Source organism: Capricornis sumatraensis, chromosome 4 (genome assembly GCF_032405125.1).
Source record: "Capricornis sumatraensis isolate serow.1 chromosome 4, serow.2, whole genome shotgun sequence".
Classification (NCBI taxonomy): Eukaryota; Metazoa; Chordata; class Mammalia; order Artiodactyla; family Bovidae; genus Capricornis; species Capricornis sumatraensis.
Genome location: NC_091072.1, coordinates 55149942 through 55161850, shown reverse-complemented (window position 1 = coordinate 55161850; position 11909 = coordinate 55149942). Strand labels below are relative to the sequence as shown.

At 42.2% G+C, this 11909-nt stretch overlaps 1 protein-coding gene across 1 annotated transcript; it reads right to left on the bottom strand.

The window, feature by feature from the left end:
- Positions 1-6193: 6193 nt before the first annotated feature.
- On the bottom strand, positions 6194-8232 carry MYF5 (myogenic factor 5). The gene is made up of 3 exons (XM_068972047.1): positions 7732-8232; positions 6788-6863; positions 6194-6384 (listed from the first exon to the last, which is right to left on the bottom strand). Exons 1-3 carry the CDS (start codon positions 8230-8232, stop codon positions 6194-6196), a joined length of 768 nt encoding a protein of 255 aa, XP_068828148.1.
- Positions 8233-11909: the final 3677 nt, after the last annotated feature.

Here is an 11909-nt window from a genome sequence, read left to right as displayed (position 1 = left end):
TTATTTTTCTTTCTTAGTCTGAACTCACGACAGTAAGTATTTGTTTATCTCAGTGCAGTATTGAGACAAGCTATGGACTTCATAAATGTTGGTCAGTCTTTTGCTTGCTTGCCCTCATGTAAGATCCACATCCCTGACTAACAGTTACTAATAAGGATAACCAGGAGAAGCAGGATGCATGTGGGGCAGCTTCCCTTAGGACATGAATGACTGAAGCAATTGTAGAAGCATCTCTACCATAAGAACAGATAGGTAGGAAAGGTCCACAGTGAACCAAAAGAAAAGAGGACATGCAATAGCACCAAAAGAAATAAACATCTGAAGATTGGCCAGCATAAGACAGGTCGGTATAAGAAACTGACATAAAACAGAAAATTAAGAGAAGAGCAGAAAAATAGAAAATAATGGCAAGGAACTGCAAAGAGAGTTCGAAAATTAAGGATGCATTGCACAGCAACAAAACCTTCAGCAACATCAGTTCTCATATAGTCCAGGGTTGAGCAAAAACAGGTGCTTGCTCTTAAGGTGGAGGAAACAAATGGTAGTAATCACAGAAATTAAGATACAATTGCAGTTCTGAATCATGTGACAGAGAAGAGGTATATAGTACGTTGAGATCCTAGAGCAAGAGGACTGGATACTGTGAAAGAATTCAAGAAGATCTTGCTTAGACTTGATGCCTGAGTTGAGATCTGAAAGGAGTGGGAATGGGCTAGAAGTGGAAGGGAAAGGAGCCCTGCAGACAGTGTGCAGAGTGGCTTTGGCAAGAGGGATGTAGTGACTGAGAAGTCTCCTATGTGGCTGAGTAGAGAGAGCAAGGAGTTGACCAGAAAGAGGTAAAGCTAGAGAGGTGGACAGAGTATGGACACACTCGAGCTTGAGGGTCATGTTAACGAGCATGTTCTGTGCAAATCCTATGTTCAGTAAGCTGGGAGGGGAAGGGGATGCTGGACATGATCGGATGAGTATTCTGAGATGCTTGCTCTGGCTGCAGTATGTTGTTCAGTCATGCAGTTCTGTCTGACGCTTTGTAACACCACAGACTGCAGCACACCAGTCTTCCCTGTACTTCACCATCTTCCAGAGTTTGTTCAAACTCATGTGCATTAAGTCAATGATGCCATCCAACCATCCCATCCTTTGTGGCCCCCTTCTCCTCTTGCCCTCAATCTTTCCCAGCATCAGGGTCTTTTCCAGTGAGTTAGCTCTTTGCATCAGGTGGCCAAATTATTGGAGCTTAAGCTTCAGCATCAGTCCTTCTAGTGAATACTCAGGGTTGATTTCCTTTTAGGATTGACTGGTTTGATCTCCTTGCAGTCCAAGGGACTCGCAAGAGTCTTCTCCAGCACCTGTTTGAAAGCATCAATTCTTCAGTGCTCAGCCTTCTTTATGGTCCAATTCACATCTGTACATAACTCCTGGAAAAACCACAGCTTTGACTATATGGATGTTTGTTGTCAAAATGATGTCTCTTCTTTTTAACACACAGTCTTAGGCTTGTCATAGCTTTTCTTCCAAAACTGCAGTATGTAGTCAAAGATCAAAGAATGACGTTATGCAAGATTCTTTGTTTCAGTTAACAAAGCTCCTACTCATACTCTTTAAAAAAAAAAAAATCTTTGCTGGCACCAAGCTTTTAAAGCATGATTGCCAGCATTTTGCAATCCATATATTTAATCAGGTTTTCAGGAGTATTTCACTCTACCTCATAGATCTGATTTCTGTTGTCCTGACTTTATTTTTAGGCAGGATCTCCTCTCCTGGAGTGACATGGCAGCTTCAGCCTACAGAACAAAACTCTCATATTATTGCCCTAGCAAAAATAGAGCTTTCCCCCTACAGTTCCAGCAAATATCCCAGGACTGACACTGAACTACTTGGTCACATATCCATTCATGGAATAATCATATGGCCAAGGAAGAGGATACACTCGTGGTCAGGCTCACGAGGTTCAATCAACCCCACCGGAACCACATGGTCTGAGGAGAGGAAAGGGACAGTCCTCATGGACAGACTTGCATGCTGTCTCCAGAAATGAGGGATCCAGGGAAGTTACAGGGACAGGTTAAAGTCTTATGATACTCCTGGATCGAAATAGCCATAGTTTGGACTGAGGGTAGAGATTTGAGAGGTATTTACGGAGAATAATTTCATAGGACTTTGTAATGAATTAGACAAGAGGTAAGGGAGATTGAAATATCAGGAGTCTGTCCTAAGTTTCATGTTTGTATAACTGGTGATATCTATCCTTCACTGAGAGAATCACCACTGACAGCACCAGGTTAAGATGTAGAGAGAGAGTAGAACAGCATGAGCTTAATCTGGAATGTGTTTACCTGGAGGTAACATTGAGACATTCAGAGATATTGAGAATCTAAACATCAGTTGGATGTGTAGTTGGATATACAGGTCTAAGGATCAGGGAAGACGTCCAGGGCTGGAACAGTCTAGTTATTTTGAAGGTTGTAATGACGATGGAAAGTGATAGAGGCATGGCCAGATTACCGTCAGCAGAATGGAAGAATGGTAACAAAACTGTGACTGCAAGTATATCCTAGTCATTATGGTAGATTAAATATGGATACAGATTCATTACTACTTCATCCATTAAAAGTGGAGTTTACTTGGCTTCTCAGTGATTCTTGGTTGACTTTAGTAACTTTCTTGACCAGAAGAATGCAATAGACATCATTTTCTGGGACTTTCCATGCTAGATCATAAGGTGCCTTGTGATTTCCACCTGAGCCTCCTGGAGTATGTTCTATGAAGAGGCCCAAATAGAGTGTTCTTGGGAAAACATTAAAATCCATAAGCCTCTGTTTCTTTATTTGCATAGTAATACACACTCAGTAATTTTTAGTTGCTGGTTTATCATTAGTGTTCACTTAATCTGTAATGAAGGGAATTAAGTAGCATAAAAGGAGGTAAGATTTGGCTTTCCCTTTACAATGGATTATTTTTATAAGATTTTAATACTATAACAATTTTAGTGACAACTATTAGTGTTATCATAAGCTATCGTTGTGGCAATTAAAATTAAAAGGAGAACAATACGTTAATAATTTTAGACCCAGTTTAGACTCTGCATTAAATTTTAGATCCTTTGCTCAGCAAATATACTGTGTTAAACAATTAAATCATCAGTCCACTAAAATCAAACCAGAATTCTTAAAGAAATAAATTTGATGTTCTGTGCTTTTTGTGACAGTGTGGGAATATTCAGTGGTGATATTTTCAGGGGTACTTTGCCATTTGAGCAGGGCTTTTCTGAAGTTACAAATAGCTGTACTCTAATACCATTCCCAGAAATACCACCTCTGAAAGTCAGAGAATTGAATTACTTCATTAATCTAGTAACTGTTGTAACGTCAAATAGAGAATTTCAGGAAATACTACTCTGAGATTAGGAATGCCACCTTAAAGAAGAATTTAGGGCTATAATAGAGCCAATAATTTTATCTGACTTGCATTTTTCAAATGAAAAAAAAGTAGGAGCAATCAAGACACCTTGATCTATATAGCAGCTTGCTTCCAAATAGTAGTTCCCAATTTCCATAACCTCACTGGACTCAGTTTTCCTATGCAGCCCAGTGAACTTGCATTTCTTAGGCATAAGGAGAAAGGAATCTCTTTTGACTCTTATTTCCAGAAAACCCCCTCCCTATCAGACTACAAATGGGAAAGGGAACATTTTCCTGTTTTCCTATAAACTGACTGTTAGTGGCATGTTTTCCACCAGCTGAGGTGGGTCTGATGTAGTCTTAGTGGCAGCCCACCTGTTCAAGGAATTTGTAAGATGGCAAAATCCTGTCCTTACTTGAATATTTTGTCACTATCACTGTTTCTCTGCTCTTCTCCCCTTCTTTGTTGGAGAAGGGAAGATTTTTCTGGGTCTGGATTACTGTAACCAATTCCCAAAGGCCCTTGTCAAAAAGTATATATGACTGGTTGTGATGTGTGTTGTGCTGAGTTGTTTACTGAGCAGATACCAGCCTTCACTGTTGGTCCACTGGAAATCAGATTAATTAAGCAAAGCTATCATGGAAAGTGTTGTCTTTAATCATACATTGACCACCGCCTGTATTGAATCCAGAGCACTGAAAACCTAAATACTTTGAGGCATTATTATGTTAACTGAGAATATAAAATACATTTGCAAGCAACTGGGGTTTGGTAGTAAAATTAATTTTTATTCACTTGAATTAAAAATTACATAGATTCTCTGCTAACTTTTTTAAAATGCAACAGAATATGGTCATGTGTTTTAAAATTGAACTTTAAGAAAAAAAAAAGAGTCTTTAGATAGTTCCTTTTTTTCTGGCTCTACTAGGAACAACAAACTTCCAATTTCTTCATAGAAGACACACTGTCTAACAAAAGTGAATCACTCAAACTGAAATTAAAATTATATGTGAATCTTTATAATGCCCTCTTGAATTCTTTCCACTTCAAATCCTCACACTATCAAATCATGGATAAAGAAAGACTTACCTGTGTGCTAAAAGTCAGCATCCGTATCAGGGCATGCTGCTAACAGAGTGACAGTGGCTACAGTATTTTTTGAACCCATCCTGTCTTCTCTCCTTTTCTTTATGGAATAATGTCTATTCTTTTAACTCTGGTGACTGGACAAGCAGGAGAAAAATCATTTCAAAAATAAGGGCAAACCTTCCAGAGAACAGTTCAACTGCCAAACTCCAGCAGGGCTCATATGCTTTGGCTGATGAATACATGTAACTGCAAACCCTTAGAAATTTTGAACCGATTAGAGGAGAAGACAATTCTCTTTATCTGCTCTCTATGAACAGCCAACTCAGATGCTTCAATGATATTTCCTTTTCATCTTTCTCAAAGGTAATGACCTTGTGAGAATTATTCCAATGATTGACTACCTAATTTTCCACTAAATTGCTGTATTTTCATCTCAATTCATTTCTAAAGGAGATTTTTAAGTGATGAACAAAAAGGTACATGTCCACCATGCACACACAACACAGAATCATAAAATATAATTAATAAAACAAAAAAGTCTGTGAAAAGGAAGAAGGTAATTAGAGTCTGCTTCACTTTACTATACATTGTGTAAATTTTCTTATGCCAGCACTTTAGTGATAGGAAAAAACAGCTCAATACCTTTAAATATTTTATTGACAATATTAATATACTAATGTATCAAGACATTTTCAGGAAAATAGATATATATCACCTTAACTCATGATTTCTAATGTACCATGGATACTATAATGATGTAGTGTTGTACACTCTTTTTGTTTAAAAATCTGTTATTGTCCCGAATACCTTCTACCTTTGCTTCAGATACACACAACTTTATGTTATATGGTACAACATTAAGATAAAAGAAAAATGTTAGTTAGCAGGCACCTTTGAAATATGCTTGAAGTAGAAATGTGGTATTTTCATCCGTGATACCAACAGGACCTAAAACTGAGTCCGTGTGATGCTATTCAGATTTATCTACAAAACCGACTGTTTCAGTACTTTCAGCCCCACCTTAAAGGCATCATATCAATGACTGCCAATTCCACTAGGGGATTCTTTTAACAAAATCATAAACCAAAATATTTCCTCACTTAAACAATTTTATTTATGGTGGAGTTTCCAAAAATCTCTTATATCTTGAAATCATCCACAAAGTACTATTTTGTGCCTAGATTAAAAATGTATTTCTTATAAGAAAATGTTAAAATATATACCATTAGGCAGTATTGTTATATTTTATTTAACACAATATAAATCAAAGGATTAAAGAGAAAAAGCAAAACAGTTAAATATATTTAAAACTCCCCTATAACTGATTTACATCTATTCTAATGTTTTAAAGAAAAAAAAATAAAGCACTAAACATCAGAGGTAATATTTTGAGAAGCAATATTTATAAAAATATATAAGTTAAGCATTGCAACAAACTACCTTTGATGAACGGCCCCTATAAGAAATAATATCATTGGAACTATATATCTAAAGCAAAGATCAAGGAAAAGAAGAAAAAAAGAAAGTATAAATTGCAATAGTGACTTTTTAAATACACTTTCTTATAAAGTGGCAAGATAATATTTACAAATTTACAACAGAACAGAAATGTTTATATACAGGTTGTCTTGCTTTTGGATTTTTGGTGCCTCCTTCCTCCTGTGTAATAGGCCTTCTGACAGAACTGATCTAGACTTTTAGTTCATAGCACATGATAAATGAGCCTGGAACTAGAGGCCCCTGGAGTTGCAGGCTGAGAATCGGTGCTGGCAACTGGGGAGAGAGAGGCTGGATCCTGGAGAGGCAATCCAGGTTGCTCTGAGTTGGTGATCCGATCCACTATGCTGGATAAGCAATCCAAGCTGGATAAGGAGCTTTTATCCGTGGCATATACTAAGGACACAAGGAGAAAACCATTAAAAAAAAAAAAATCCTTGCTTATTCTGCCGCTTAAACTGCAGGTCAGCTCCTTCAAAACCCAAAGGTCAGGTGGTCACAGAAAGCCTGGTAGAAATTTGCAACAAATATCTAGCAATTCATGGGGATGAAGCTGGGGAGTGGAGAAGCACCTGGGTAATATTTCAAGCAAAAGCGCACGTCTGTGTGTATGTTCATGGATGTATCTGTTAGCAGGATTTTGAGCAGAAGATATGCGTTTATTTTGCCCTGCCAAAACCCCCATAAATACCATTCTGTTCTCTTCCCAGTACTGCATGGAAGAACAGACTCTACTTTGATAGGCTAAATTCTGAAGTTGGACTGGTCTTTAAACTCCTCTGAAGTCATTGGTTCTTACCATTTGGTACATCAGGACAGTAGACGCTGTCAAAACTGCTGCTCTTTCTGGACCAGATAGGGCTGTTACATTCCGGCTATAATAAAAGACACAGAAGAAGGCGTTTGTTTTCAGGTCTTGGCAAAAGGTGCTCTGATCTCAGGTGAGGCAGTGCTTGCGCACCAGCTCCATAAACTGACCACTCTCAATCACCTTTATTGCCTTGATTTAGGAAGGGCTAGCCTCACCAATCGCAAGGGCACTGAGGTCAATCTCTGTGCTTGGAGAAGAGGAGAGAGGCAGCAGAAAGAAGAGGGTGGAATTCAGCAGCAGTGTACACTGGGTTAACCATGCAAAATGGATTGGAGTAAAAGGAAGCCACACTAATTCAGAGAGAGAACACTTTCCCAAGGCAGAAACACATTAAAACCTGGCAGCGTTGGAGCAAACGCCCTCTGAAAAGAATGCATGAACAACTTTCAGCCAGGCATCAGCAGAGTAGGGGCTGGGGCCATGCAGGCATTTCTTTCTGTTTCTCCCTTCAGTTACAAACCGTGGGGCAGTGGAGGCCTCAGACAGTTGCCTTTAGATGTTAGTGTATGTCAAGGTCCACTGTAGTATATTGGAGAAGGCAATATACTGGAAATAAACTGAGTAATGGAGGAAACATCTGACTGATCATTCACAGCCAGCTGTCTCAAGTGACAACCTGCTCCTTCAGTGTGCACCTAGAGTAGGTAGGAACTCAAGACAAAATCCTGTTCATCAGCTGTCTGTGTGCTGGCATCAGTCCAAATGTGGCATCTCTCTTCTCTTCTAAATGTGGCAGTCCCCGCCCCACCCCCCAATACCCAACTATCCACCAGTAACCACTGAATATCTGGTTGCTACACCTGGTCTAAATGAGATGTAAGGATTTTTGTAAAAGTTGGGAAAGCCCTAGCAGGTACAGAGCCATCTCTTACCATGCCATCAGAGCAACTTGAGGTGGGGCTGGTGGGCTCAGAACAGTTCTGCCCTGGCAGGCTATAGTAGTTTTCCACCTGTTCCCTTAGCAGCTCCTGCAGGCTCTCAATGTAGCGGATGGCATTCCTGAGGATCTCCACCTTGGGCAGCCTCTGGTTAGGGTTGGTCGTGGTGCACCGCTTGAGCGTGTCGAAAGCCTGGTTGACCTTCTTCAGGCGTCTCCGCTCGCGCATGGTGGCCGCCTTCCGCCGATCCATGGTGGTGGACTTCCTCTTGCATGCTTTGCAGGCCCACATGAGGCAGTGGCCGGCCTGGTGGTGGCCCGTGGGTGCTCGCACGTGCTCGTCCTCGTCTGAGCCTTGCAGGTCTGCCTTGTGAGCCCCGAAAGCAGCCACTCGCGGCTCAAACTCGTCCCCGAACTCGCCCTCGGGGGATGGGATGCAGGAGCCGTCGTAGAAGTACTCAGAGGGCGAGAACTGGCAGCCGTCCATCATGTCCATCGTCTGCAGAGAGGCAGGGGGTGGGCCTGGGCAGCAGCGAGATAGATAGGGGAGAAACCGGAGCCTGGCGCCGCTGAGGGCCGGGAAATCCCGGGCCGAGCTCCCTGGTCCGTGTCTCTGGTAATTAACAAGGGCAGTCGCCTGGCGGCCTGGGTCTGCCGCGCTGGGGCTGGGGCTCTTTATATATTCTTGGGGGAGGGAGGCCGGCCCCTGTGGCCCCGCACTATTAGCATATCCCACCGCAACCCCCGCCAGGGCTGTCTGGGCAAACCTCCGCCTTTTCTCTAGAGACAGTTTGCTGTTTACTGCCCCTTTTGACGCTAATGGTTTTACTGCGTTTCTGCTGGGGCGGAGGTGATGGCTCCCCAATCCGCTTACTTGCACTCTTTAGATTACCTAAACCAAGGGACACTTAGAGGGTGTCACAGACAAAAGGAACGAAGGAAATCCAACTTCGTACAATTGCTCTCACATTTAAAAAGAAAATCGGTAAATAGAGCTCCCCATTTCAGTTGACACCAAAAGCGGACCCGCCTTCCCAATCTGACACGTGAAGAATCAACTTTATTTTCAGGTAGTTCTCTTTTTCGTGAACTTTAGTTGTATCAGGAATTTTTTCAGCCAGTAGGCCAAATAACAGCTGCTAAAAACTTCAAGTGGCACTTTTAATAATGAAGTGGCTCTAGATTTTTTTTTTTTTAATCTGTTTTGTTTCTCATCAGATTGCCATTATGTAGGCTTTGTGTTATTGGGGGTAACGTGGGAGGTTCATTTTCTCCAAAAACAGCTCGCTCTGAGTTTTCTCTCTGCTCATCTGAAGGGCGTGGGCACAGGAGGGCCAGGTGACCAGGAACACACCTGGCTTCCTCTCTTTCCCGCTTCTGCGCCTGTTTGTTGAGCGCCTCCTCCTGTGATGGACCTGCGCAGGCGGAAGATCCACCCTGACTGCGTCTCTAAGATTTGTCTTCTAAGAAACCAGGTTTTAGAGACGAACTCCTTCCCAGTGGCTCGTCTCCCTTCTCCCTCTTTCTGCCCCGCCCTGTCATTTCCACAGTCTAAACAGCCAAGCTGGGCTTCGGGGTCGCTAATTTTCTGCTTTCAGGCAAACTAACACCGTTACAGATGCGTCCCAGCTGCCGGCAGGGCAATCTTTCTTGGCTCGTGTAAAATTTCCAACTCCTTCGACCGGAGTAACTTCACACACTTTGGCGACAAAAGCCTTACAGAAAAGCAATCACAGCAGGGTCTTTGAAACTTCGTGGCTAGAAGGCGGGAGGGGAGGGCTTCAATTTAAGTGACAGTGAACCATTAATCAGCTTTTGTCAACCCTCCTCCACCCTGACTTAACTCACTATCAAAATCACTTGCTGTAGGGGTTGGGGAGAGGATAGTTTTTATATATGGGAAAAAACTATTACTCCAGGGTCTCACAAACAGACTTGAATATTCTGAGGTTTTGGACCAGGCTTCTGGATTCATTAAAAGAAGCGAGTTCGCACCTTGATCTTGGGTCACAGTCCAGTAAACTGTGACTCCGAATTAACAGGGGCTGAGGAGGCCTTCTTTTCTATTACATTTTTCTAAAATTATTTCCCGAAAGCAACCCTGGAAGGCAGATTTCCCCATCTTCAGGGGCCAAAGAAGTATTAACTTTCTCAAGGTGAAATCTGCTCTCCAAAGTGAAGGCCCCCCAAAATCAGGGGTAGGAGAATGTCAGTCACCAAAGTTTGCTACAAACGTGCCTGCTGCTGTCCCCTTTCCCAAGTTCTGTCATCTCCAAGAAAAAGACACAACCTCTACCACCACCATCACCACCCCACCCCTTGAAAATCTGGCTCCTTTTCATACCAATGGACAGCTTAATTGGGCAGTGGGAAGTCATCTGCCCCTTATTTTTAGAACTGTTAACAAGTAGACGCCTTTGAAATGAATAGGTACCCAGGGCTACACCAGGTAAAAGAACTGAGTTCCTAAAGGACCCATCCAGGGGAGTGGAAACATTCCAAAGTGTGCACGTTGTGACCTCAGAAGCACAGTAGTGGGTAGATATTCTCATCCAGAAATTCTCAGCGAGGCACCACAGGTTCTGGTCAACAGCGATAGTAGCACTTTCTTTGGCTATGTAGTCCCGACTGTCACACACTGGTCAAAGCTAATACAGACCTGTGTGCAAACTGAAGGTTGGGGCACACATAAATTTGCTCCTTCAAGTTTAAGTGGAAGATAGAAGTTATGCTTCTGGCTTGTCTTTCTCGATTTCTTTCCACAAGGCACCTAACGTGCTTTGTCCCCAAAGTTGTTAAGCATAGGATATTTGTAAGCAAACAATTATGAAGAGTTTTCTCTTGGGAAGCACTGTTCCCAACACTTGCTATGTATGCTCTCAGTTATGACTTCCAACAATTCTGTGGCAACTGTAACTGGACCCATTATTAAAAGAAGGTAGCCAAGCTCGGGAAGTAAGTCATTTGCCCCAGGTCACACAGAATTGGAAACTAGGCATCGCTTCGGGAGGGCTTGAGCTCCTAGAGGTGAATTCCATTCGTTTCCTTCTCCAGTCAGTCCGGGCTCCGTGCGCGCCGTTAGCGCTCCAGAGCAGACGCTCGCAAACGCAGGTCCGGGGAGCTTTCCCTCGGCTCCCGGCCTGAGAAGACGCTGTCACTCAGGAGGCCCTGTCAGGAACCAGAGGTTAAGGCTGTCTTTGGTAAGGTGATCTCAAAACAAATTTACCAGAGTGCCGCGGGCCAGTGGAACTAAAGAAGCCGAGAAAACACAAGCGCCCGGCGGCTTAATGGAACTTGCTGCGGGCGGGGGGAACAGGGTCCAGGGTTGAGGACCCTTGGGACCTAAGCGCTGAAAAGAGGATCTCAGAGCACCAAAGTTAAAAACCGAGACAAAACTTTGAGACCTCTGTCAGGGGCTAGAGGAGAAAGAGATCAAAAAATGGGAAGAAGGCTACAAAGAAGGTAGGAAGCCAACGCATTCAGAGATGCCTGGGCCCCCCAAATCAGGAGATAACTCCCCTGTTCTTTTCCCAGGAGAGACCATGGGAGGGGAAAATGGGAAACTGAGTAAGACAAAAACAGGCTGTTTTTTTTTTTTTTTTTTTTTTTTTGTGGGGGAAAGTTGAACAGAGAAGTATACAAGAAAACATTAAAATTGACTTTTTAACCATTGCTCTTCTACTCAAGAGAAGAGGGTGGCCTCTTCTCAAAATCAGACCATATTGGCTTTTGCTTCTCATAGAAAAGAATGAAAATACAATCTGTTTTACCCTATTTCTTCACGTGGATGTCTTCCATGTTCCACCACTGACTCTGCTAGGAAAATATCACAGTAGGCTGAAGATGAGAGGAAAAGTCAGCCCAGCTGGGTCATATAAATAAATGCTCACCAAGATTCTGATGAAGCAGATATAATGGTTTTTAAATTTTTGTGTTATTTTACATTCTGAAGCAAAATAAACACATACTTAATTTTCTTACAGTTTAGACTTACGAGCAGGTTTTAATTGCAAAGACCTTTAAGTAATCATCAACTTTCTTTCTTTTTTTTTTTTTTTGAGAGCTTATTTTAGTTTGAGCATTATGGCAACAATCCTAGTGTTGATGGACAGACCACACCAGCAAAATGATGCTCAGAGCTTCCTTTTCTAGTAAAAGTTGCCCACCCTAGGA